The 24,167-nt window shown below is 43.4% G+C and overlaps 2 protein-coding genes across 2 annotated transcripts; both read right to left on the bottom strand.

Annotated features, from left to right (window-relative positions):
• Positions 1-669: 669 nt before the first annotated feature.
• On the bottom strand, positions 670-4,722 carry SPMIP10 (sperm microtubule inner protein 10). The gene is given in 4 exon segments (XM_082191684.1): positions 670-936; positions 2,343-2,451; positions 4,551-4,668; positions 4,671-4,722. Coding segments are annotated over 4 exon segments (471 nt in total). The 5' UTR covers positions 4,708-4,722; the 3' UTR covers positions 670-729.
• Positions 4,723-8,822: 4,100 nt separating this feature from the next.
• PHAX (phosphorylated adaptor for RNA export) lies at positions 8,823-22,046 on the bottom strand. Its single transcript, XM_082191644.1, has 5 exons — positions 21,881-22,046; positions 15,000-15,625; positions 12,842-12,962; positions 12,515-12,598; positions 8,823-10,606 (listed from the first exon to the last, which is right to left on the bottom strand). The coding sequence occupies exons 1-5, from the start codon at positions 21,968-21,970 to the stop codon at positions 10,337-10,339; spliced, it is 1,191 nt and encodes a 396-aa protein (XP_082047770.1). The 5' UTR covers positions 21,971-22,046; the 3' UTR covers positions 8,823-10,336.
• Between the last annotated feature and the right edge of the window lie 2,121 nt (positions 22,047-24,167).

Here is a 24,167-nt window from a genome sequence, read left to right as displayed (position 1 = left end):
ACTATTTGATACCATTGGTCCATGTTCACTCCTGACAGGTCTCTCCAGTGTCTGACTCTGCTGCTTCCGACTGCTAAGAGTATGTGGGTTATGAGCTCTTTATGAGTGGGCATTATTATCTTGGAAGGTGTTCAATAGGGCCAGTTCTGGGGTGAGTTCTACTACTTGCTTAGTTATTTTGCATATTTCTTGTATTACTGATGTCCAGAGTTGTATTCTGGGACATTCCCACCACATGTGGACGTATGTGCCTGTGGAGGTGCATCCTCTCCAGTATTTTGGTGATGTTCCTGGGTGTATCAGCGCTAGTTTCTTTGGTGTTAGGTACCATCTGTAAATCAGTTTAAGAGTGAGTTCTTTTCTTTTCTCTGATATGGATTTAAAGGGAGGTTTAGACCACATTCTAGTCCATTGGGTGAGGTTAATCTCATAGCCTATGTCATCCTCCCATTGTTTTTAGATTATGCCGAGGTTTGTGGGATTTTGGAGCAGTATTTTGTATATTGCGGATACCACCCCCTTGCCATGTCCCTTTGTTGTTAGGAGGAGATTTTCGAAGGTTGTCAAGGGCCTAGTTGGTGCTGATTTTACTACTGGATTGTTTAAGAGCATCTTACAGACTTGAGCAAAAGTTAACACAATTAGAAAAAGGGTGAACAAATTGTGCGCTGTTTTCATGCAGCCGTGTTTAATTTGTGGCCGATGCAGCTGTCACTGGAGAAAAGCACCTCAGAGTCTAATCCTGAAGCCATAAGCCACCATGGACTTATGGTATCTAGAAAGATGGGAATAAATGGGAATGTCTTCAACGGTCAGTTGACAGGGAACTTTTTGAAGAAGCTGCTTTCGGTCTTCTCCATGACAATGCCTTTCACGCTTCTCCAGAAACAGACTGTCTTCAAGGGGACCAGTATATAGCTCAACAAGTTTAGCATGCTAAGGAAAAGAATTCAAGCAATTGTCAATAAATAACAACATCACCACCAATAATAAAACACAAAGAATTAAGCAACTATGAACTTAGGAAGTCCTTTGGGATTTGTACTTCTCTGGTTTTGCCATTTGGTTCTTCAGTGTGTAAAAGCGGTATGAAAATCGCCAACAGAGATGCATCGTATAAGGGAAATCGCTTTGCAAAATGGTGTGAAATGAGCTTTATCTGCGCTAGAGTATATGAAAAAGCATGGCGTGAACTCCTTATTCTGTGCAGTCAACAGGACACAGAATCAGAAGAAGCCTAATTTGGGGAGAAGATACCACAGGGCAATTGCTTTCTTCAAAGAACTGCAATGTCGCCAAAAGACCAACTCCAAACAAGCTTTATTTACCGTATTTTTTGCACCATAACACTCACTTTTTTCCTCCTAGAAAGTAAGGGGAAATGTCTGTGCGTGTTATGGAGTGAATGCCTACGGATGGCAGGGGAATCTGCTGCAGTCATGAGCAGAGGATCCATGGTTCCCCTTCCTTCCTTCCTCCGTGGTTACAAAGCATGGATCCACATGGATCCTCAGGATTTTTGCATTGGGCTACTCCAAACTCATTGTCAGATCACATGTCTGTGGCCACAGCATGAACCACAAAAATCATATATCCACTATTTCGTTTAGAATATATTTTTTCTTGTTTTCCTCCTCTAAAAACTACGTGCGTGTTACGGTCTGGTGCGTGTTATAGAGCGAAAAATACGGTATATCTTAACATTGCCTCTGTGCTTTGGTCTTTGACATCTGAGATGTATGTTTTCAGCACGCATCCTAGTCCTGTGATTGTCATTTGCTTGAAAATGTTTTTAATACTGTAATTTAGATTGTAACATGCCCTGGAAACTTAGGACGAAGGGTGAGTAAGAAATAATAATAATAATAGTGATAATGGTGATAATGATGATGATAATAATAATAATAATAGAAAAGCTACAATGGTGGATATGAGTGAACAATATATACATCATTCAACTTCCTGTATCAGGACATTATTATTATTATTATTATTAATAGAAAAGTTACAATGGAGGATATGATTGAATGATATATGCATCATTCAACTTCCTGTATTGGGACGTTTTTAATGTTTGACATTTTATTATGTTTTTATATGTGTTGGAAGCCGCCCAGAGTGGATGGGGCAACCCCACCAGATGGGCAGGGTATTAAAAAATAAAATTACTGTATTACATTACATAGATGTAATACATTACTGTATTACATCTATGTTAATGATAAGAAATGCTCTCAAATTGCAGTGACTTCAACAGGTACTTTGTCGATGCTTAGTATCTTTCAAAAATTAGAGTCCTTCTTAAAATGAGAGTCTCCAAGGAAAAAATGTATTTCCCTTACCTTTAAAGCCATATCCCGATACTTCATATCTTGTTTCCAGGGCATCACGTAGAGCTTTGGAATCATTCCATGTCTGTATGAAAAGCTTGGCAAATGGCAATGAATCAGCCTGGAACATGACAAGAGTTGGTTTTACACACACACACACCCCATGTGGATGTTGCTGTTTTTAAAACTTATTTAAATACAGAGGGGGGAGACAAACAACACAGAGGAGAACAATTCCCTTCCTTCCCACCCCTAACTGAACTTATCTATAAAGTATATGACAAAAAGAACCAGCACGTGGTTTAGTCATGGAGGTCCAGTTGTTAAGAGTGTTGGACCAGAGAGGAAGGGATGCAAGTCCCCACTTGGCCATGACCTTGGGCCTGCCACATTCCCTACCACAGGGTGGTTTTGCGCATAAGCAGAGGTGGGGAAACTATGGGGTCTTTGGAGGAAAGGTGGTGCCTATAAACAGAAAACAAACAAATCAAGTCACATGCTTACCCCTTTCATTGGCGATGGTCTGGAATCAAATTGCAGAGTTAGGAAAGAATTTAACCAAAATATTATTCCTGGCCTGAAACCCTGTCAGGTTTTGCCAGTTCCTGAATGAATCTTCTGGAATTAATCCATTTACTAGCCATGGATGTCTGCCCTTCGCATGATGTCAGGTGTAGAACAGCTGGGCATGGCTTGCCCCAAATAGCTTGGCAACCCAAATTTGGTCCATGAGCTGATAGTTAGCTCCCTTTATGATATGCACCAACATGGAACTAAAGGAATATCTTTTCGTTCCAACATGGAACGAAAAGAATATTTCAACATATGTTGAAAGCACTGTGATACTGTTTCAAACTGTCATGGCTTCCCCCAAAGAATTCTGGGAGTTGTGGCTTGTGAAGGGTGCCGGCGGGTGTTAAGAGATACCCCATTTCCCCTCACAGAGCTTCAATTCTCAAGAGTGGTTGAGCACTCAAGCCCTCTTCCCATGGAACTATAGTTCTGTGGGAGGAATAGGCAGTCGCCTAAAAACTGCCGGCGCCCTTAACAAACTACAGCTCCCAGGATTCTTGGGGGGGATGGCATGGATGTTTAAAGCTGCACCATAAAGCTTTGAATGATGAGTAGATATAAATAGGATTGCACAATCAACCCGGTTTGGCAGGCCTGCTTTATTGTTAGTGTACTGGAAGAAGCAAAGATGGCCAGTGTCGAAGCAATGATTCTTCAACATCAACTTCGTTGGACTGGTCATGTTGTTTGGATGCCTGATTACCGTCTTCCAAAGCAACTACAGTGGTACCTCTGGATGCGAAGGGATCTGTTCCGGAGCCCCGTTCACATCATGAGCAGAACACAACCTGAGTCTGCGCATGCGTGGGTTGCAATTCGCCTCGTCTGTGCATGTGCGTAACATCATTCTGAGCATCTGCGCATGCATGAGCGGCGAAACCCGGAAGTAACCCGTTCCATTACTTCCGGAGCACCGCAGGATGCAACCTGAAAAGATTTAACCTGAAGCATCATACCTCATGTTATGTCCGCTTCATGTTATGTTCTTTCAGGTTACGTCCCGCGGCGACCCGGAAGTACTGGAAAGATGCGCCGCTGCGGGTTGCGTTCTTTTCATGTTGCGAACGGGACTCCAAAATAGATCCTGTTCGCAACCAGAGGTACCACTGTACTCTATTCTGAACTTAAAAATGGAAAGCGTAATGCTGGTGGTCAACAAAAGAGGTTTTAAGACAAGGCAAATCAGAAAAATATATAGTATAAACACAGACAATTGGGAAACACTGGCCTGCGAGTGCTCCAGTTGGAGAACAGCCTTTACCAAAGGTTTCATGGGCTTTGAAGACGCTCGAACTCAGGACAAGAAACATGCTAAGAGGACGGCATGCTTGGTAAACCCTCACCACGATCAACTCCCACCTGGAAACCTACATCCCCACTGTGAAAGGACGTGTAGATCCAGAACTGGCCTCCACAGTCACTTACGGACTCACTGCTAAGACCGTGTTCATGGAAGACAATCTTACTCGGCTACGAGTGATCACCAAAGAAGATTGTTAATCTTTAACATCACAACTTTCCTTTCCAAAATGGTTTACTGTGCTTGCTAGCCCATGGGGGGGGTGATCAGGACCCTCAGGGAACAGAAAGGCCCGCCCACCCACCCACTCCTGAATGCTCCTGCTGGAGATGAAGTCTCTGTCTTACCCTTTCAGGTCAGTATTGACTGCCTTTGAAACCAAATTGGGATTAGAGCCCTGTCCAGACACAGAATTTGTGTTACTCATGCTGCCGCCGTTGTCACTGCTGCTTCTCTGGGCTGAGATCTGTCCCTGTGTGTGCCTAGGTGAAGATTATGATGCATCAGCCATTGTCAGGCTGATGACACTAGAGCAACAACAAGGAAAAATATTTAAGAAATATCGGGAAGGGATCAGGTCCACTTGAAAACGGTGTGATTAGATAGATGTAGAAGAACATCATGATACAACTTCATGAAAGTGGACGAAGTTAGAAGGAAAGGCATTAATTAGGTTCCCTGGAGAGTCACAAATACTTAATCAAAACAGCTTGAATTAAACTATTCCTGGGAGTGTGAAGCTTTTGCCATGCCAAGTACTGGTGGTTAATAAAAACCCCATGCAATACCACCTAGGTAGGTAAAGGGACCCCTGACCACTAGGTCCAGTCGTGGCCGACTCTGGGGTTGCGGCACTCATCTTGCTTTATTGGCCGAGGGCGCCGGCGTACAGCTTCCGGGTCATGTGGCCAGCATGACTAAGCCGCTTCTGGCGAACCAGAGCAGCGCACGGAAACGCCGTTTACCTTCCTGCTGGGGCAGTACCTATTTATCTACTTGCACTTAAGAGTGCTTTCGAGCTGCTAGGTTGGCAGGAGCAGGGACCGAGCAACGGGAGTTCACCCCATCGCGGGGATTCGAACCGCTGACCTTCTGATCGGCAAGTCCTAGGCTCTGTGGTCTAACCCACAGCGCCAGCCGTGTCCGCGATACCACCTAAACAGCACCAAATCCAAGTGGAAGCTGCAAAGGAAGTTCCTCTGCCTTTGGCACAGTTTGAATTTTGTGCCTTACACTGTCAGCCACGTCCCGGCAGTGACTCAAGAATTCCTGCTTGCTGTTTTGCGACCCCACTTCTCCAAAGCATGCCTTCCATAAGCTGGGAAAGGGGCCTAGGTAAAACTATGACGGCAAAGGAATGATCTTAAGGTTTATGTTTCTCACCTCCGACACCATGCGATAGCTTGTTTGGCTGGTTCCCCACCCCTGCTGGATGGCGGGGCTGGAGTCAGGTCCTCAACCAAGCAATTACTCACCAGAGGCCGGTGAAGTATGTGAGATGTCATCCATGAGAGGCAGTCAAGTACAACATTCCTTGTAATGCTAGAGAACACATGCAGGGGAATGTTTGGTCCACCCAGTTGAAACTTCCTGTTCCTCCCAGCTGGAGCATCCTTCCTTTTGCATGTGATAGAAGGTGGGTGTGACCTTACCTGTTCAGGTAATAAAAGGATGAGTTGCACAGCACCCCCCCCCTTTTTTCACCTTCTTTGTTTGACCAGCTTTTAACTAGGACTGCTCTGGTAGCTCTCAGCTAGCAGCAGCACTGGTATTATTCCCCCATGGGGTAGATCCACATGTATACATTTGTAACGAAGTCTGCTTTCAGGAATCCAGCTGTGAACTGATGTGAGTAAACTTCTTTTATCATCTTTGAATAAGATTGTGGAATCTTTATTTTTTTAAAGAGGGATTCAAGGGAACTTACCAGGAATGCACAATTCAATCTGAGACAGATTGAATTGTATAATAGTGAGAGGCTCACACGAGCCTGCAACCAGTTATCTGCTGTGCGTGAGAAGGGGAATGTAAACTCTGCTAAGTAAAGGAACTTGCTAGCACAAGTTAGGAAGGGTATTAACAAAGAACATATCCTCTCCTGCCACCCTGAACATTCCCACAAAGTTAACTCTTCCTTCAAGCAAACCACAGCTTAGGCCTAGCACCCTCAGCAACTCTTTCAAGGAGTGTCTTTGAACAGCCACCCTCTGCTCAGCCTGTTTCATTTATCTCTGTGTTCCAGGAGACCAGTGGAGAGGGGAGCTGGTCACAGCAGAAGGGGGAGACTCCCTGGATTCTTCAGCAGCCTGCCTCCACTCTGCCTCTTGGTCTCCCTCTGCTCCAGCCTTAGAGTCTGAACTGCTCTCTGCACAGCCTCTTCCTGCTCACTAAACCCCATTGCCTCTTCTGCTGCTGACACCTCTTCCCAGTCTGCTCCCTCTGACAGCTCACCGTCATCCCACCACCAATTCCCTGGCTCTGACCCTCTTCTTCCCTAGGGGGTTCCCCAGCTGGTGCCTTCTCTGCATCCAGTCTGTGACACTGGACTAGATAGATCTTTGGTCTGATCCTGCAGTGCTCATTGTGGGTACTCACCCACTCCTTTTCTACAATGCATTTGAATCATCGGATGCAAACCCATTCAAATGCATGGCCTGGTGCTGGTGAAGGAATCCAGGTACCTGAGTTATGAAGAGAAAAACCTGGGTGATATCAGCTTGTTCCCCTCCTGGTCCCTATACCATTTCCTGCATGGACTGGATGCAATGGTGATTGCATGAGTGACCCAAGGACACTTGATTTTTCTTTACTAAATATGCATGAGGAATTGTCCCCATTGTGCTCCCTACCGGGATCAGACCATGTCCAAGAGCTGCTCTTTGCTTAAGGAAAAAACACACAATGGCCAACCATGTGATTCAAGTCACATCTAGCTTGCCCTTAGAAGTCTGGCAAAGATGACAGTACAGGCTCCTTAAGTATGTTTATATCCATAGCCTTAATCAATTGTATCTTCTATAGTAGTGGCTAAAAATCTGTTATTTTTATCCTGCTCACTATATAAAATGCCATAAGAGACATTCATGCCTGAAGGGCTCATGCTCCAGAAACTAAGTAGATAAAATGGGTGTGCTAAACTCGAGAAAACGACAAGACAATATTGATCCGTTCCACAGACAGAGGCCTCCGGCCATCACCTATTTTATCAACTTTTCTTCCCCCTTTTGATCCCCGCAGCAATAGCTTAAAGAAGGATTAAAAGAATTCCAGGGCAATGTGGTTCCCTTTTAAGTGCAATGGGAGTTTGTATTGTTAGTTTCCCTGAGTACACCTGTCATGTCAAAAGGACTGCAAGGCAATAAAAGGAGACTACAGGAGTATGGGAAAATAAAATTTTGCCAAAGGCAGTTAAGTGATCAAATACTTTTTGACACAACGGGGGATTGAAACATGTGTGCTCAGTGCCATCTTCTCCTGCAATAACATTTCTTACAGTGATTCATTGTGCAGGTCTGAGCTGAGTAGTCAGATACTCATAAAAACCACATTGCAAGTGAAGCATCCATACATTGAGAATAAGCACACAATGCTGATTATTCTTGACTCAATAACCCCAACGCTGTGCTGTTTCACTTCCTATATTGTTTTTTAAGCCTCTTTCAAGCTCAGGGGTGGGGTGGGGTGGGGTTAGAAATCAAACATTTGGTACACACCAAGTTTTATTAAAAAATCAAACTATCTTTTAATTCCTACAACTGAACATTAAACCATACGTGTGAAACTCTGCTTTTGTCCTCTCAGAGTCTTTACAAATGGGATATTTGCATGCCTATCATTATGGAAAAGACCCTCATGTTGGGAAAGATGGAGGGCACAAGGAGAAGGGGACGACAGAGAATGAGATGGTTGGATGGTGTTCTTGAAGCTACCAGCATGAGTTTGATCAAACTGCGGGAGGCAGTGGAGGACAGAAGTGCCTGGCGTGCTCTGGTCCATGGTGTCACGAAGAGTCGGACACGACTAAACGACTAAACAACAACAACAACAACAACATCATTATGGTTCAGGCAATGTGTTGCTAGATTTTAACTGTTAAATCCCATGACCTTAAAGGAAATGATCTTAAACTGTGATGGAAAAATCAGGGATTTATATGCTCGGTCTCATTTAAATGTTAAAATATTAAATAAAGCAAAAATAAAGTGCTCTTGGCAACTGCAGATGGCAAAACAGTTTTACTCCAATTAAGTGGTCTTAATTAAGAAACAGGCTGTGGGGTGATTCTTTTAGACTTCCTACACCCAGCATAAGGTTGCTAAGGATGCAGACTATTAACTGCCTTGGCAAAGAACCCTACTTTACCAACACTGTAATGGTGTTTAGAGCAGCATTTCAGATAGTTTTCTAGCTAACAGCCTGCTTTCATGTGCATATTCCCAGAACAGCAGAGGATTGTAGTCCCTAGGATGTTAAGGACTAGAGTTGCAAAATACCAATTAATAAATAAATGGAAAATTACCAAGACCACTGCAAAAGGATGTCCAACTTGAAGTATATGCAATAGTTATCTTTCAAGTACAGTACAACCATCTTATAGGTGAAGTTTGAATTCTCTACAATACGGTTTGAGAGAGCAATCCTTTATTAGCTGGCAATAACATGTCATTGTTTCCACATCCGGAACAGCAGTTTTAACTTAACATTTTGGAATGAAAACACAAAAATAAATACCCCATACGCGTGTGAGGTCATCTCGGATACCAGATACTAAGAAAAGAACATTTCTATCCCAAGAAATTTAGTTACTGTGGATATCTTTAGCCTTGTTGATCTTTAATGATCTATTGATAATTGGTATACTTGTTATTTGAGCAGCAACTCACAAACAATTAAGTCAGTGTAGTCAAGATTTAAGGCAATTAATGCCATGAATTTTCAGCGTAGGTGATATGCAGCAGACTGTTAGACCCTCTGAAGGCTATCAGCGGACCACAGCCTAAGCCTCAACAACCCTTTCGTGAAATTGTTGGGCATTAACACAAAAATACAGAGGAGAATGAGCCAAGAAGTCAGCCTGGATAAGTTCAGATGGGCTTTTTTTCACCCGACAAACTGTACTGTGCACAACTGCCGTGTACAACACAACACTTGCATGTAGCTAAACTATGCAACTCAGATTCCCACCCCCATAGATAATGAAGCAAACAAAAATATGCACTGTAGTCCTAAATGGTAACCAAGAATCTTGAGTCTGGCCTACTGGGGGCTGCAATTCTATAACATTGTGTTCAAGGCCCAACAGATTTCAGTGGTACTTAAGTACATGTAATTTGACACAATATCACACCATTAGCACAAAACTCATCAGCATAACTAAAAGTGTGGTGCAGTAAATCCATTTGTCTTACTGAACAATATTCAAAAATGGGGTAAGAGTTCTGCAAATTTTTGCATCTACCGCTTCAGATAGGGAGAAAAAAATCCCAGATACTTTGTCATTAAAACAAAACATAAATCTGAAGATTCCTTACAATCTTTTAGAGAAAACAGTCTCGTGGATAGTAATGTACATTCAGACAAAGGACACCTAATACCTCTGCACTGCATTCCTTCCTATTATTAATGCTGCGTCTAAAGAGACATTTTCAGTAATTTGCAAGCATTTGGAATACCGTATTAGAAAAATGTTCCCAAACTCTGCAACCATGAACCCCATGCTTATTACAAATGCTTCCATGGCAGATTAAATGTCCAAGTGTGGTATGTCACTTTGTTGCATATTACCTTTAGTTAAATAATACAGAAAACATTTCTATGCAGTTAGCAGGCGCCAGACATGAGCTTTACTCTGGAATGAGAATAATTCAGTTTTGCTCTTACCTAGAAACTATCCCACAGGTGAGGGAACATAGCATAACTAGGTGCTGAGTTATATAACAAAGGAGATAGCGGATCAAAGTATTTTCATGATCTAAATCAAACTGAAAACTCAAGTATGGACACTAAGTTAGAAAACAAAGGCCCTCTTCAGTATACAACCATCGCCACTAATGAAAACAAGACGTAGTCTTAATATAAAAACTGCAATTTAATATATCTCACAAAAAGCATGGTCTCTCAAGTACCCGATGCATTAAAAGAGGTCCACGTCGTGCGTGTGATCAATTTCAATAGCATCTTCAGGATCCAGTTTCATTTCTCCATGTCCTTCCTGCAAGTCATCCAGTGAAGCCAATGCCTCATTTGTATCACTAGCAAAAGTCTCTCTCGAGGCATCATCATATTCTTGAAGGTTGAGCCCTTTAATAGCTTTCTTCATCTTTTTCCCCAGGACTTGAATTCTCCTCTTCTTTGCTGCTTTCTTGTTCTCATACTCCTTCTGGTTTTCAATATAGAAGATTTCCTTCAAAGAGAATGTTAACACTCCATGAAGTGCTGAGGAATAATAGGCAATGTCACCTTTCAGAAACCACCACTTTCCTTCGCTAACCTTTAAACTAGAGATGAAAGCTAACTGTATGACAAAAAGAACAAAAATCTCTTTTGAAGAATGCCATATCCTTTCAAATGCCGCTACAGAATATTTGAAAATTAAGACTTCAGCTCCCTGAAGTGAGAGAGGTGCTCTATTTTAAACAGCTGCAAGTCTGCCTGCCCAGAATACAGAAAGGGCTGTTTCCGAAGCCCATCACCGCTACAGTCATTTGTTACATATTTTGCAGTTAGAAGGGAGATTTTAATTTTATGATTTCACTGATTTACTAATAGACTAGGGGAAAAAACAGGGAAATATGATGACTTTTTGGATTATGAAAAATGTTAGGGGGTATTTTTTTACTGTCATGTTCTTTGAAGAGCAAACCTTCAGAAATACAGTTGTAAGCTACAAATGCTAAGACTGCTAAAAAGGCCTGAGGCCACCATGTCTGTGAGTCCTTTAAGACCCGTTCCCTACCCCTGCAGATTTTTTTGTACCTATCCTGGAAAGGTGGGGCCCAGACTGACTCCAGCTACAAAAGCTGAGGCTGCTGAACAAACTCCTGGGCTGGGGGGTTGTTTAAGGGGGGGGGAGAGTTGTTCGATGGGAGGGAATGGTTGTTACTCTTCTTGTATCTAAATAATGATAATAATAAAGATGATAACAACAACAACAACAACAACAACAACAACAACAACATTATTATTCCGCCCATCTGAGTGGGTTGCCCCAACCACTCTGGGCGGCTTCCAACACATATAAAAACATAATATAACATCAAACATTAAACACTTCCCCATACAGGGCTACCTTCAGGTCTCTTCTAAATGTCAAATAGTTGTTTATTTCCTTGACATCTTGATGGGAGGGCATTCCACAGGGCGGGCGCCACTATCTCCCGCTTGGACTACTGCAATGCACTCTACGTGGGGCTACCTTTGAAGGTGACCCGGAAACTACAACTAATCCAGAATGCGGCAGCTAGACTGGTGACTGGGAGCAGCCGCCGAGTCTTGAAAGACCTACATTGGCTCCCAGTATGTTTCCGAGCACAATTCAAAGTGTTGGTGCTGACCTTTAAAGCCCTAAACGGCCTCGGTCCAGTATATCTGAAGGAGCGTCTCCACCCCCATCGTTCTGCCCGGACACTGAGGTCCAGCACTGAGGGCCTTCTGGCGGTTCCCTCACTGCGAGAGGCCAAGTTACAGGGAACCAGGCAGAGGGCCTTCTCGGTAGTGGCGCCCGCCCTGTGGAACGCCTTCCCATCAGATGTCAAAGCGATAAACAACTACCTGACATTCAGAAGACATCTGAAGGCAGCCCTGTTCAGGGAAGTTTTTAATATGTGACATTTTAGTGTATTTTTCATCCTTGTTGGAAGCCGCCCAGAGTGGCTGGGGAAACCCAGCCAGATGGGCAGGGTACAAATAATAAATTATTATTATTATTATTATATACTGAGAAGGCCCTCTGCCTGGTTCCCTGAAACCTCACCTCTCGCAACAAGGGAACCAGCAGAAGACCCTTAAAGCTGGACCTCAGTATTCGGGATGAATGATGCGGTTGGAGGCTATTTAGGGCTTTAAAGGTCTGCAGTCTGCACCAACACTTTGAACTGTGCTCAGAAAACATACTTTTAGTAAAAATATTAAAAATGGGATCTTTAAAGAACAGCTGGCTTAACGAGATGTCCATTTTCTACTTTAGAAGATGTATAAATTGAAATCAGAAGTCAGCAAGAAGAGATATACTTTAAACATTCTCATTTAACATTTGCTTTTCAAAGTAATCTAAAAATGTGTTTTTTTAAAATGGTTTACATATGTTATTTACCTTGATTTGTTCTCCAGTTACACTAGGTGTGTTTTTCAGCAAGTTTAAATAAACTCCTCCCGGTGTTCTTCTTCTAGTGCCATTCTGCATAATGGAAAAAGAACCTTTTTAAAGCTTTCTATAGACATAACAGCTGCAATCCTATACACTGTTCAACTCAATAGGACTTGCTGCTGTAAATATGCTGTTCCTCAGAAACTCAAAATATTTTTAAGAAGTCGTGCACAGAACCCTTGGAGCAAAGATTATGTAAAAAAAAATTTTAAACAGGGCTCTATATTTGTTAAAAGATTAAGTATGTAGGCTGAAAAAGCAATTATTTCCTACCACTATGAAAAGGCCTCCATTTTGTTCCACTTCAGCTGTTTCCATCAGTAGTTCAATAGATTTTTTCTTCCCAATGATTTTCACAACCCGTATGATCAGATCCTTCTTTGGCTCACAAAGCCTAAAAAGAGAAGGGAAATTCTAAGAAAACTGGAAACCCTTGCATTTTGTAACCTGCTTGAATGACAAAACATAATTATGAACAAATGTACCCCTGTTACAAGTTTAGCACTATCTGACACTCGCCTAGCATTGCTGTAGTGAAGGCTCGCTGTGCTGAGTTTTGGGAAGAAGGGTGGAATATATCTGAATTGGTAATATTTTTAAAAACTGAATTGTCAGCCTGTACTTTCTACTTTTATTTGCCCTTGACCTTACGGCTTACCATCACTTACTCCCCCAATTTTACACACACACTCCCCCCTAAGGATAACCTTCCAGGCAGGTGGGAGTACAACCCAAAATTATCTTTAGTCCTTTGAATATGGTTTAAGAATGTTTTCAGTTATTGGGAATTACAGACAGACACCTATTTTAACTGAGTATTACCAGCTATCAAATTATGAGGGTAAAGAATGGTCCAATGATAATTATATGGTCTAGTGGAACTTTTTACCTTGAAACTTTAATTTTATAAAGTCTCATTCTCTGGAGCCTAAAAGCATAAGATACACAATGGCTAATTTGCTCCAAATTCCACATGGGGCAGCTGTGCCCTCTGCAACAACTGCAAACCAGGCAAACAGAAAGACTGCATCATCCACAGAACCCGTTGGCCTCATAAGTATCTTCTAAAAAGGGGGGGGCACAGGGAACCTTCCTGTTCTCTTCCTGACAAAGTACAAAACCGCAAAATTTTACAACTGTATCAGTCCAAGGCCACAGTGGGAAACCAGAAGCACACAGCTGATAAACCAGAATTAAAAAGATAATGCAATTAAAACATTTACACATGCACAGACCCAATAATCACGACAAACTGTAATTCTGTTTGTTCATATTACTTTTGGTTCCTATTGATATAACTTCATGCTTTTCTCCAGTTAACCACCGCCTTGGTAATTTCACAAACCCCATGCAATTGTCTAGGACACAGGAGAAAACGAGGACAGAGGAGAAAACGAGATAGTACCAAAATGGGTCCAACGTGCAATCCTAACTTCTCACAGTGATTTTTTAGTTGCGTCTAACTAAATCAAGATATATTTCAAGCATATTCTATGGCTGTGCAGCGGAGGGTGCCACACAATTCATGTGAACAGCACACATTTTCAGGGTGAGTCTAAACAGCTGAATTTTATTAGAGTCCTGAGGTTTCTGTATAGTGCAGTGGGGTTGTACCAAGTACCATATTTTTTGCTCTATAGGATGCACCAGACTACGCACCTATTTTGGAGGAGGAAAACAAGAAAATAAATATTCTTAATCTCAGAAGTCAGAACAGCAAGAGGGATCGCTGCACAGTGAAAGCAGCAATCCCTCTTGCTGTTCTGGCTTCTGGGATAGCTGCGCAGCCTGCATTCGCTCCATAAGACACACACACATTTCCCCTTACTTTTTAGGAGGGAAAAAGTGAGTTATAGAGCAAAAAATACGGTAATTCTTGGACGGCTATATAAACCTGTAATATTTTGACTGAATATCTGGGCGACTAGGGGACTTCATGCAAATAAACATTATGAACTGGGGTTCTGCTTTGGGGAAGAGCTGTAGAATCTGCTTAGTATGCAGAGGCTACCAGGTTCAACTTTACACACAAGATCAAATTATTCAGTCAGTTTTAAGTAGAAGCCAAAGCATTTGTCTGTCCAGTCACCATGAATTGAAACAGAAACCTCAGAACTCTGATTTCATGCAATGACTAAAAACACTGGCAGGTGGGAGCAGCCGACTAGCTCAGTTCACAGAAACTGCTTACAAGGGTACCTGCATATTTTGCTAAAGACTTGGTTTCTTTTTAAACAGAATCTCAAGGATCTGGTATCCCTGAGCCAATGAAAGCACGGCACTGGCGGGTTGGTCACCCTGTAATAGCTTTTCTTTAGTACCGTTATTTAAAAATAATAATAAACACCCAATGTCCCTCAAGTTTTGTTATTGTGTAAGGTGACATTTATTGAAAATCTGACGAAGGTGTATTAAAAGACCAAAACCTTACCGGTAGGCAATTTCATCTGCCACTTTTTCCTCAGGATCATCCTCAGTAATTTCATACCTCCCTTTGTAATTCATTTCTTGTCTTTCACCCAATCTGTCCTTAACAGGCCGTTTCCGTTTCAAGAGGCCTTGTCCAATTTCCTCCTCCTCTTCCTCCTTTGGCAATGTCTTTTTGTCATCCTGCATATATTCATCTAACTCTTTGTCTAATGCTTCAGCCACTTCTGGCTCAGATTCTTTCATCAGCTTTTTCGCCAGCAAGTAATTGTAAGTCTCTGATGCCCGGCTTCTATCAATGTTTCCCTCCATCCCTAGAATCCCAAGTTCTGAGGCCACCGCATCTTGGTTCTGCTCCTGAAGCACTGCACCCCAGATGTTGTTGATCTTTTTACCCCCTACAGTAATCTGTTTCTGAGGGATCGGGCCAAAATTGAAAGGCTCTGGTTTAGGGGGAGGAAGATTCGAACATTTCTGTCGCTTCCGCTTCCACAGACAGCTGTCTTCATCTGAATCTGAGAAGCTCTCGTCACTGGAGTCCAAACTTTTGGTTGTGCGGTAAGGGACACTTGGTGCACAGGGGGGAATGCCAGTTGGAAAGGATCTGGCTGAGTTGATATCATGCTGTTTCTGAAATGGAAAAAGGAAAGCAAGACAGATGTTTGCTGTCTTTGTTTTTAAAAAGAAACATTTTATTGTGCACTAATTTGCCACCCTATAGGGGATTTTTTTGGGTGCAAAACTTCCCAAGGCAAACTAGAGTGTAATCAGCCTCCTCTCTCATCATTTTACTTTTGACACTTGCACGCTGCTATGTTTCTCTGGGAAGCTTACAACAAATTAAGTAAAATAAGTTCAAAACAAAACCAAAAGCTACATAAATGCAAACACAAAACTCACTGCACCCCCAAAATCAAAACAAAGATTTAAAACTCTATTATCCACAAGAAGACAGGCACTAGAGCAGGAAAGGCTTGAGGTCCTCAAACAGGATACAGAGTCTTTCAGGAGAGTAAAAAAAAGGGGGAGAACACCCATCTGTCCAGGTCCCCACTGACATAGGATCTGAGCCCATCTCTCTCCTCTCAGTCTGACCATAGGCAAATCGGAAGCAGGGAGGTGCCAAGATCCAATTTAGAGCCTCTGGCACTCAGCTTCTTGCTCATTTTCTCCAAGCTCCTCATGTGTATCAGCATGCCAAATAAGAATGAATCGCTAGAAAATTGTGATCAAGACTCAAGGCACAGCTCAGTTCCCATTCTCTCTCTCACACACCACCTCTTAAACCTTTAAGCGACGGTACTCCAATTTGAACTGAACAGGTATTGAATTTCAAAAGTGACTTACACTATTGAATAGAGAATCAGCTTTCACCCCCTCCTATCCAACTGGTCAGTTAAAACGTTATAAACTTCTGAGTACCATTCTAAGTGCGCGAGAACAGCCCTGCCAGCGGCCCATCTAATCCAGCCTCCTGTTCTCATAGATAGATGCTCTTGAGAAACTGGCAATCAGGATCAGAGCACAAGAGCACTCTACCAGGCTGCAGTTTACTGGTGTTCAGGCGCAATACTACCTCCAACAGTAGAGAGAGAACGCAGCCATCCTGTTTAGTGGCCATTGCTAGTCTTCTCCTCCATGAATTCTGTCTCAGCTTCTTTTTAAAACTATCTAAGCTGCTGGCACTGGAACCCTGTGGTAGCAATTTCCATAGCTCAAATATGCCCTGAAGAATTACTTTATTTCACCTGATTCTTCTTGGATTCAGCTACATTGGATGACCATGAGTCATACCTTGGGTTGAATGTGCTTCAGGTTGAGTGCTTTCGGGTTGCGCTCCGCAGCAACCCCTGAATAACAGAGCACATTACTTCCAGGTTTCGCCACTCGCACATGCGCAGACGCTCAAAATGATGTCACGTGCATGCGCGGAAGCGGCAAAACGCGACCCGCGCAGTCGCATCTTACGTTCCATTCAGGATGCGAACAGGGCTCCGGAACGGATCCCATTCACATCCCAAGGTACCACTATACTATGAAAGAGAGAAATGTTTCTCTATCCACTGTCTCAATCCAGCAACATCTGAGGACCCAAGGCTCACGCACACTGGGTTAGAACATTTTTGCTGCTCTTGCACACTTCTAGGCACTTTAATTTGGAAGGAATCCACCTTTGAATCACTGGAACTTTCATTCAAAGAAATATGTTCATTGACTGCCCTGTAATTGGCTTTGGCAAGTTAGGCCTTAATCTAACCATTTTCATGACATAGCTTTAAGGTTAAAATACCACACTGATTTGTGGCCTTCTCTTCGAAGCTCAAATAAATTCACCCACCACCAAGCTTCCAAGTACCTAAGGAGGCTGAAAACCACAGTGGATTGGTTTAAATCATCAAGGGGGAAATGGGCCAATTGAAAAAACTGATTTAAAATGGGAAATAAATGCATTTCCAGGGAAAGTGTGCATATCAAGTGGTTGCTGCATGATTAGAACAAATTGGCTGGAAAGTATTTAGAGTCTTACAAAACCCAGAAGCATACAGTAATGTGAACCTTACCCTCTGCATGCACTGCAGAATCTTATCTGCTTAACAAGAAACAAATTTCTGTTTAGCTCTCTGACTACACATGCAAGGACACAAAGTATAATCACTTTCTTGAATGTTAAGCTTTCGATTCCACAAACTATTATTTGCAACTAGGATCAAATTAGTAAGACAACAAGTCTTGCTTCCATCCACAGCAGAAGTTGGCTACCCCAAGCCTGCTTGTGGCCAGATATAAGGCATGACCCTAGCCATAGAGTATGGTGCAGAAAGCATTATTCCTATGCTGTAGGCACACTTGTAAGGAACGCGGGTGGCGCTGTGGGTTAAACCACAGAGCCTAGGGCTTGCCGATCAGAAGGTTGGCGGTTCGAATCCCCGCAATGGGGTGAGCTCCCGTTGCTCGGTCCCTGCTCCTGCCAACCTAGCAGTTCGAAAGCACATCAAATTGCAAGTAGATAAATAAGTACCGCTCTGGCGGGAAGGTAAATGACGTTTCCGTGTGCTGCTCTGGTTCGCCAGAAGTGGCTTAGTCATGCTGGCCACATGACCTGGAAGCTGTACGCTGGCTCCCTCGGCCAATAAATCGAGATGAGCACCGCAACCCAAGAGTCGGTCACAACTGGACCTAACGGTCCCTTTACCTTTTTACCTTAAGGCACACTTGTCACCCAATCACATAGCATGGGTATGCACAGCTGCTTTCTTGGCAACTCTTATTTCTCTTTGTGACAGCTTGCACAAAAGCACAGGATTTGTGTAGAGTCACAGGGGGAAGAATACCGGGGTCAATGAGGCTCCTGACTCCTCTTACTGGCTTTGCCCCTGCCCTGTGCTGATATGTGGGTCCCAACTATTTTCCTCTTGGTGAAATGCTGCTTTCAACTTCTGCTTTTATTTTATCAAATTTCAAATGCTTAATAATTTTACTTTTATCTAAAAAACACACACCTGTTTTGATGCACCCTATTGCAAATTCACAGCCCAGATTCCTGAATGACAATACAGTCTTACGTAAAGAATGTACGTCTTGTCTCTTTCTGACACCTGGAGGAGCTTCAGAAACTTAGCTATTGCCATGTATCATCTGGAAGGTTTACATATAAACACAGCATATAAATATTTCACCTATTAGATATACTATGAGATTTATACATATATTGCACATTTGCTGTTTATTTGGTTCACTTCAGCAACAGAAGGCTGCTTTCAGACTATCTTGGTCACATAATGAAATATTTAACTGTGTTGTGTTTGAAGGATATCTGATAGTGTGACCAGCACATTTCAGCAGAGCCTAAATTCTTGAGTTCTACTGCTACTCAAGGCCTCAGTGTCAAAGTCAGATTTTAGGGGAAATGTTGAAAGCTCAAACAAGAGAAGCACCCCATTTTTGTTATCACAGAGCATTACCCAGTGTTGTTTTACAAAAACCTAGCATAGATACATGAATAGAGACTAAAAGGACAAATATAAAAAGCAAGCAAAGTGAGCACATTGCAGTTTTAAATGATTAGGGGGGAAAAAACCTGTGGCCCTCCAGATGTTGTTAGACTACAACTCCCATCAACCTGATCATTCACAGTAATAACTGTGGCTGATGGGAGTTGCAGTCCAACAATATTCCTGCGTGTAAACATGCTAGCTTTCTAACGAGGAGGGCAGAATGAAAGACTAGGAGAGGTAGAATAATACACTACTGACTCCACTTTAGCCACCAGCCCAAAAACTATCAGTGTTATGATCAGCTTACAGCAAGTTGCCCTTGCAAAGTGTAAACATGCATGTGGCTACGTATTTGAAAGGCCCACACTGACCTGACTTTCTAAGTGGAAGAATTTTCAGTTTAGCTACTGTATTCAAGGTCTGCTTTGTATTAACAGTCCTCAGCAAGTCTGGCACCACATTTCCACTGGGCTAGCTCTGCTTACAGCAGAACTGGGTCAAAATTTTGACGGGAGAAAGGAAAATTGCTAACATTCACAAAAGGTTCAAGTAATAGGTCTTTCAAGTGTAGCCAATTGAGCTTTGTTGGGCTTGGGCACAGCCCTCTAGGTGCAGGCAGTAGTCAGCTACATCATCTGGCGCAGGAATGTATGGCCTTTGTGGTGCAATCTGAAAACACCCATACCCTGACACCCCAGCTTGTGTGTAGAGGTTCAATTCAACAAAGCCCAGCAGCAGCTGGTTTCCACAAATGGGTGTGGGAAGAAATGGCCATGGGTCCAAAAATTTCACAGCAATACATTGTCTGAATTTGAGTGCATAGGTGTTATCAGTCCTCCTCCAGCCTCTGCCCATCCCCAGGTACTAGGACCACTTCCCATAGCCAGAAATGTAGAAATACTATGCTCAGATTTATAAGCACCATCTCCCACATGTGGCATAAAGTATACATCCATAAGTAAACACGCCTATTTCTATAATCCTTCCACCCCTTTCTGAGGCTGAAAGCATGTAAAAACTGAGTACATGCCTACGGAATATCAAATGTATCTCACTGATTTCTACTGGATGTATGATATTTCTATGCTGAGCTTTGAAACAGTGTGGATCTTCACAAAAAATAGCATTATCTTGTTAGTTTTGATAATTTTATGTAAAATATGTAAGAGTTCTACCACATTTTTTACTTAGCCATACCAGAGGTGATGGTAATATAATGATGAGTGTCATTTGCTCTACAGAAACTAGCTGACAAGTCCAGAAGCTTGGAAAATGAATGATGCAGATTTCTATTTATTTTAGTTCCAAACACACGTCAGCTGACCAATTTGGCGTATGCTGAAAGCTTTGGTTGAATACCTTTCAGGAAAGTGAGTCTCCTCTACTTCATTACACCATTATTCTCTTTCCTATCTAATGATAGACAAAAGCAGCACAGCCCTAAACATACAAGCCAAACTTTGATACAGAGGTAGTTTGAACACACTGTTTGGAATCTCTTTTAGGACATCTCTATTAGCACAAGGAGAATTTGGAGGCAATCTTGTTAAGAACAGTTAATGCAGACAAACACTAATTATAATACTTTGTTTTAAGTTAGAAAGCCAAACATTGTTTTAAGTTAGAAAACCAAACATTGTTTTACGTTAGAAAGCCAGGTCAATGTGGCCCTCGAAACAGCCACACAGAGTTGTTCCTTTCAAGTACAAACTGCCGTAAGCAAATCAAGAAGGCTTGGTCTGGGGGGGGAATTAAGACCATGTCTGCTTCCATATATCGTTAGAGAGCCATCACTGTCTAGTGCCAAGTGTCCCCAAAACAGACATCCATACATGTGTCCACAGAGGCCTAGTCTGGCAACCACAGGTTCCCCTGCTTCTGCTGAAGCCTGAAAGAAACATTATATTGTTGCCAACAGAATAGGATGCAGAGTGTGCTTGGTTGCAGGAGATTTGTGTGGCGGCAGCCCATGGCAGTTCCCCTGATTTACAAATGTTCACGCAGGCCCCCAAAGTTTGGAGACTCCTGGTCTAGTAGAGACAACTAGATCTGGATCAAGGAGAAATGAGCCCAAGGCGGTTCTGTCCGGCTTGGCGAGGGAGGCGTGAGGCTCAGATGAACCCAAGATCCGTCCTGCCACCTTCCCAATGCCCATCTGGCTTTCGGAAGGAGCCAGGAGGGCTCCAGCATCCCATCCGAGCCCTGGCACCTCCTTCCCAAAGCCTGGGAAACTCCTGACCGGCTTAGGGAGGGAGGCACACACACAACATCAGGATATCACATGCATGACATTGCCCCACCCCCCTCGCAACCTGGCACCTCTGGCCCGCAACTGCTCCTCCATGGAAAATTTCACCGCACGCGTTGTTGCACCCTCGGCTTAAGGCAGGCACCCCCAACTTTCAGCCCTCCAGATGTATTGGACTACAATTCCCATCATCCTTGACCACTGGTCCTATTAGCTAAGGATCACAGATGCCATTTAAGGTGCTGTTTGGCACCCCCAGGTTCCCCATCTCCTGTTTCTAGGCGTCGCTTGTGCATGGGAGAAGGGGCCCGACCCCAGGATCTCCCCAGCGGGCACCTCGAGACGGCGGTGACTTCAGGCGCCAACCTGCCAGCGGCCGGGGCAAAAGGCGCCTGGTGAATTTCGAACGCCACCGACGGGGCGACGTTTGCGGGAAGCAGCATTTCTCGCCCTTGGCGGCCGCCGCGGAGGCAAAAGCGAAACGCAGCGGGGAAGGCCGCAAGCCGGGGCCGCCCCCTCACTCGCTTCGCCGCGGCTTTTCCCTCAGGAAAGAGAGCGCGGAGCTGCTCGGGGCCTCAGAGCCGCCCAGGCGGACCCGAGCCTACGGGGAAAGAAGCGGTCGCCGCCGGGCAGCGGCCTCACCTGCGAGGGGCTCCTGGCGGAGGCGGGCATTTCGCAGTCGGAGTCCGAGATCTCCCCGTCCTCCTCCATCCCGCGAGCCTCCAGCGCCATCTTTCCCGGCTCCTCAGCCAGCGCGGGAGGAGCGCGCGGGAAAAGGCCCGGCCTCAGCCGAGCCGGGACTACAGCGCCCACAATGCTTTGCGCCGGGAGGAGCGGTGAACGGCGGGACCAGCCTTCCGAGTCGCATGCCGGGACTTGTAGTCTGCCGCTTTCGTCGCTGTGGGAAAGACTACGCAGCCTGAGGGGGGGGGGGAGGAGTGGCGGGGGGAGGGGGAAGAAACGGAGACTACGCGCGTACTTTCGTAAAGCAAGGAAATGTTTAATAAAAATAATATCATTAAAAACAAAAACCAGGCACACGCGAACGACAGGTCCCGAAGTGTAACGGACTCAGCGTGACCCGCACCATATTTCCTTCACAAAGATGTAAGGGCTAAATGTAGCTCTATGCATCCATCTAGGAACAAAGACACTGGAACAAGAGAAATGCCTCGAGAGAGATGTTTATAAAAGAATGTGTCCAGTTGGATCTAACTATACAGCATACCCTCCAACATTTCTCCGATGAAAATAATAATAATAATAATAATAATAATAATAATAATAATAATAATAATAATAATTTTTTTAATTTATACCCCGCCCTCCCCAACCAAGGCCGGGCTCAGAGCGGCTTACAAGCAATAATAAAAACAAGATGAATGATTACAACTTAAAAACAAAAATAAAATACAACATTAAAATAATGGAACATTAAAATATTAAAATGTAGCCTCATTGCAGGAGAAGGAAAAGAAAAAAGAAAATGGGGGGGAGGGAATCAAACTGGCTCCAAGCCAAAGGCCAGGCGGAACAACTCTGTCTTACAGGCCCTGCGGAAAGAAATCAGATCCTGCAGGGCCCTGGTCTCATGAGACAGAGCGTTCCACCAAGTTGGGGCCAGTGCTGAAAAGGCCCTGGCTCTGGTTGAAGGAACGTCCTATTCTATTATTATTGTTGTTGCTGCTGTTAGTGTTATGTACTGAAGTTCTCACCCTGGGCCAGCCGGGGGATACTGTAGATAGTTTTCACTCAGGTCCGCGTCAGTTATTTTAGGCGGGAAACCCTGGGTTGTTGTTGCTACAATGTTGACAGCCGGCTGCCTATAAAAGCAGGCCGGCTGAGCTGTTTGCTGTTCAGTTCTGTCCAGCTTACAAATAAAGAGCTGCTCTGGAGAAATCGCTGTGTCGTCTGCTATGTTCGCCCACAACCTAACAGTTAGTTTTTTTACTATTATAACAATAACCGTGGCTGGGTTGCACCAGCCACTCTGGGAAGTTTCCAACACATATAAAAACATAATAAACATTTAAAAAACTTCCTTATCAAAGGCTGCCTTCAGTTGTCTTCTAAAGGTTGTGTGGTTACTTATCTCCTTGGCTCAGGGGTCACATAACTTAACACCCTATAATATTTCTTCTATTATTATTATTATTATTATTATTATTATTATTATTATACATGTGACTGCGTTGCCCCCAGCCACTCTGGGCAGCTTCTAACATATATAAAAACATAATAAAACAAACCTTTAAAAGCTTCCCTGTCCAAGGCTGCCTTCAGATATCTTCTAAAGGTCATATAGTTACTTATTTCCTTGGCTCAGGGGTCACAAAATTTCATAGCCTCCATCATTTCTCCGATGAAAATAGTGACGTCCTATTCTATAATAATAATAATAATAATAATAATAATAATAATCTGCACATCTGGCTGGATTGCCCCAGCCACTCTGGGCAGCCTCCAACATATATAAAAACATAATAAAACATTAAACTTCCTTATACAGGGCTGCCTTCAGATATCTTCTAAAGGTTGTCTAGTTACTTGTCTCCTTGGCTTGGGGGTTGTTGTTGCATAACTCCATAGCTTCCCACATTTCTCCTATAAAAATAGGGCTGTCCTATTCTGTTGTTGTTGTTGTTGTTGTTGTTGTTGTTACACTCTGCACATCTGACTGAGTTGCCCCAGCCACTGGGCAGCTTCCAACACATATAAAACATAAGAAAACATCCAGCATTTCCCCGATGAAAATAGAGACGTCCTATTCTATTATTATTATTATTCTCCGCACATCTGAATGGGTTGCCCCAGCCACTGGGCAGCTTCCAACATATATAAAAACATAATAAAACATTAAACCGTTAAAAACTTCCCCATCCAAGGCTGCCTTCAGATGTCTTTGGCTGTTACTCATTTCCTTGGCTCT

The sequence above is a fragment of the Podarcis vaucheri genome, assembly GCF_965113315.1.
Source record: "Podarcis vaucheri genome assembly, chromosome: 11".
NCBI classification, from domain to species: Eukaryota; Metazoa; Chordata; class Lepidosauria; order Squamata; family Lacertidae; genus Podarcis; species Podarcis vaucheri.
This window is presented reverse-complemented; position numbering and strand designations above follow the sequence as displayed.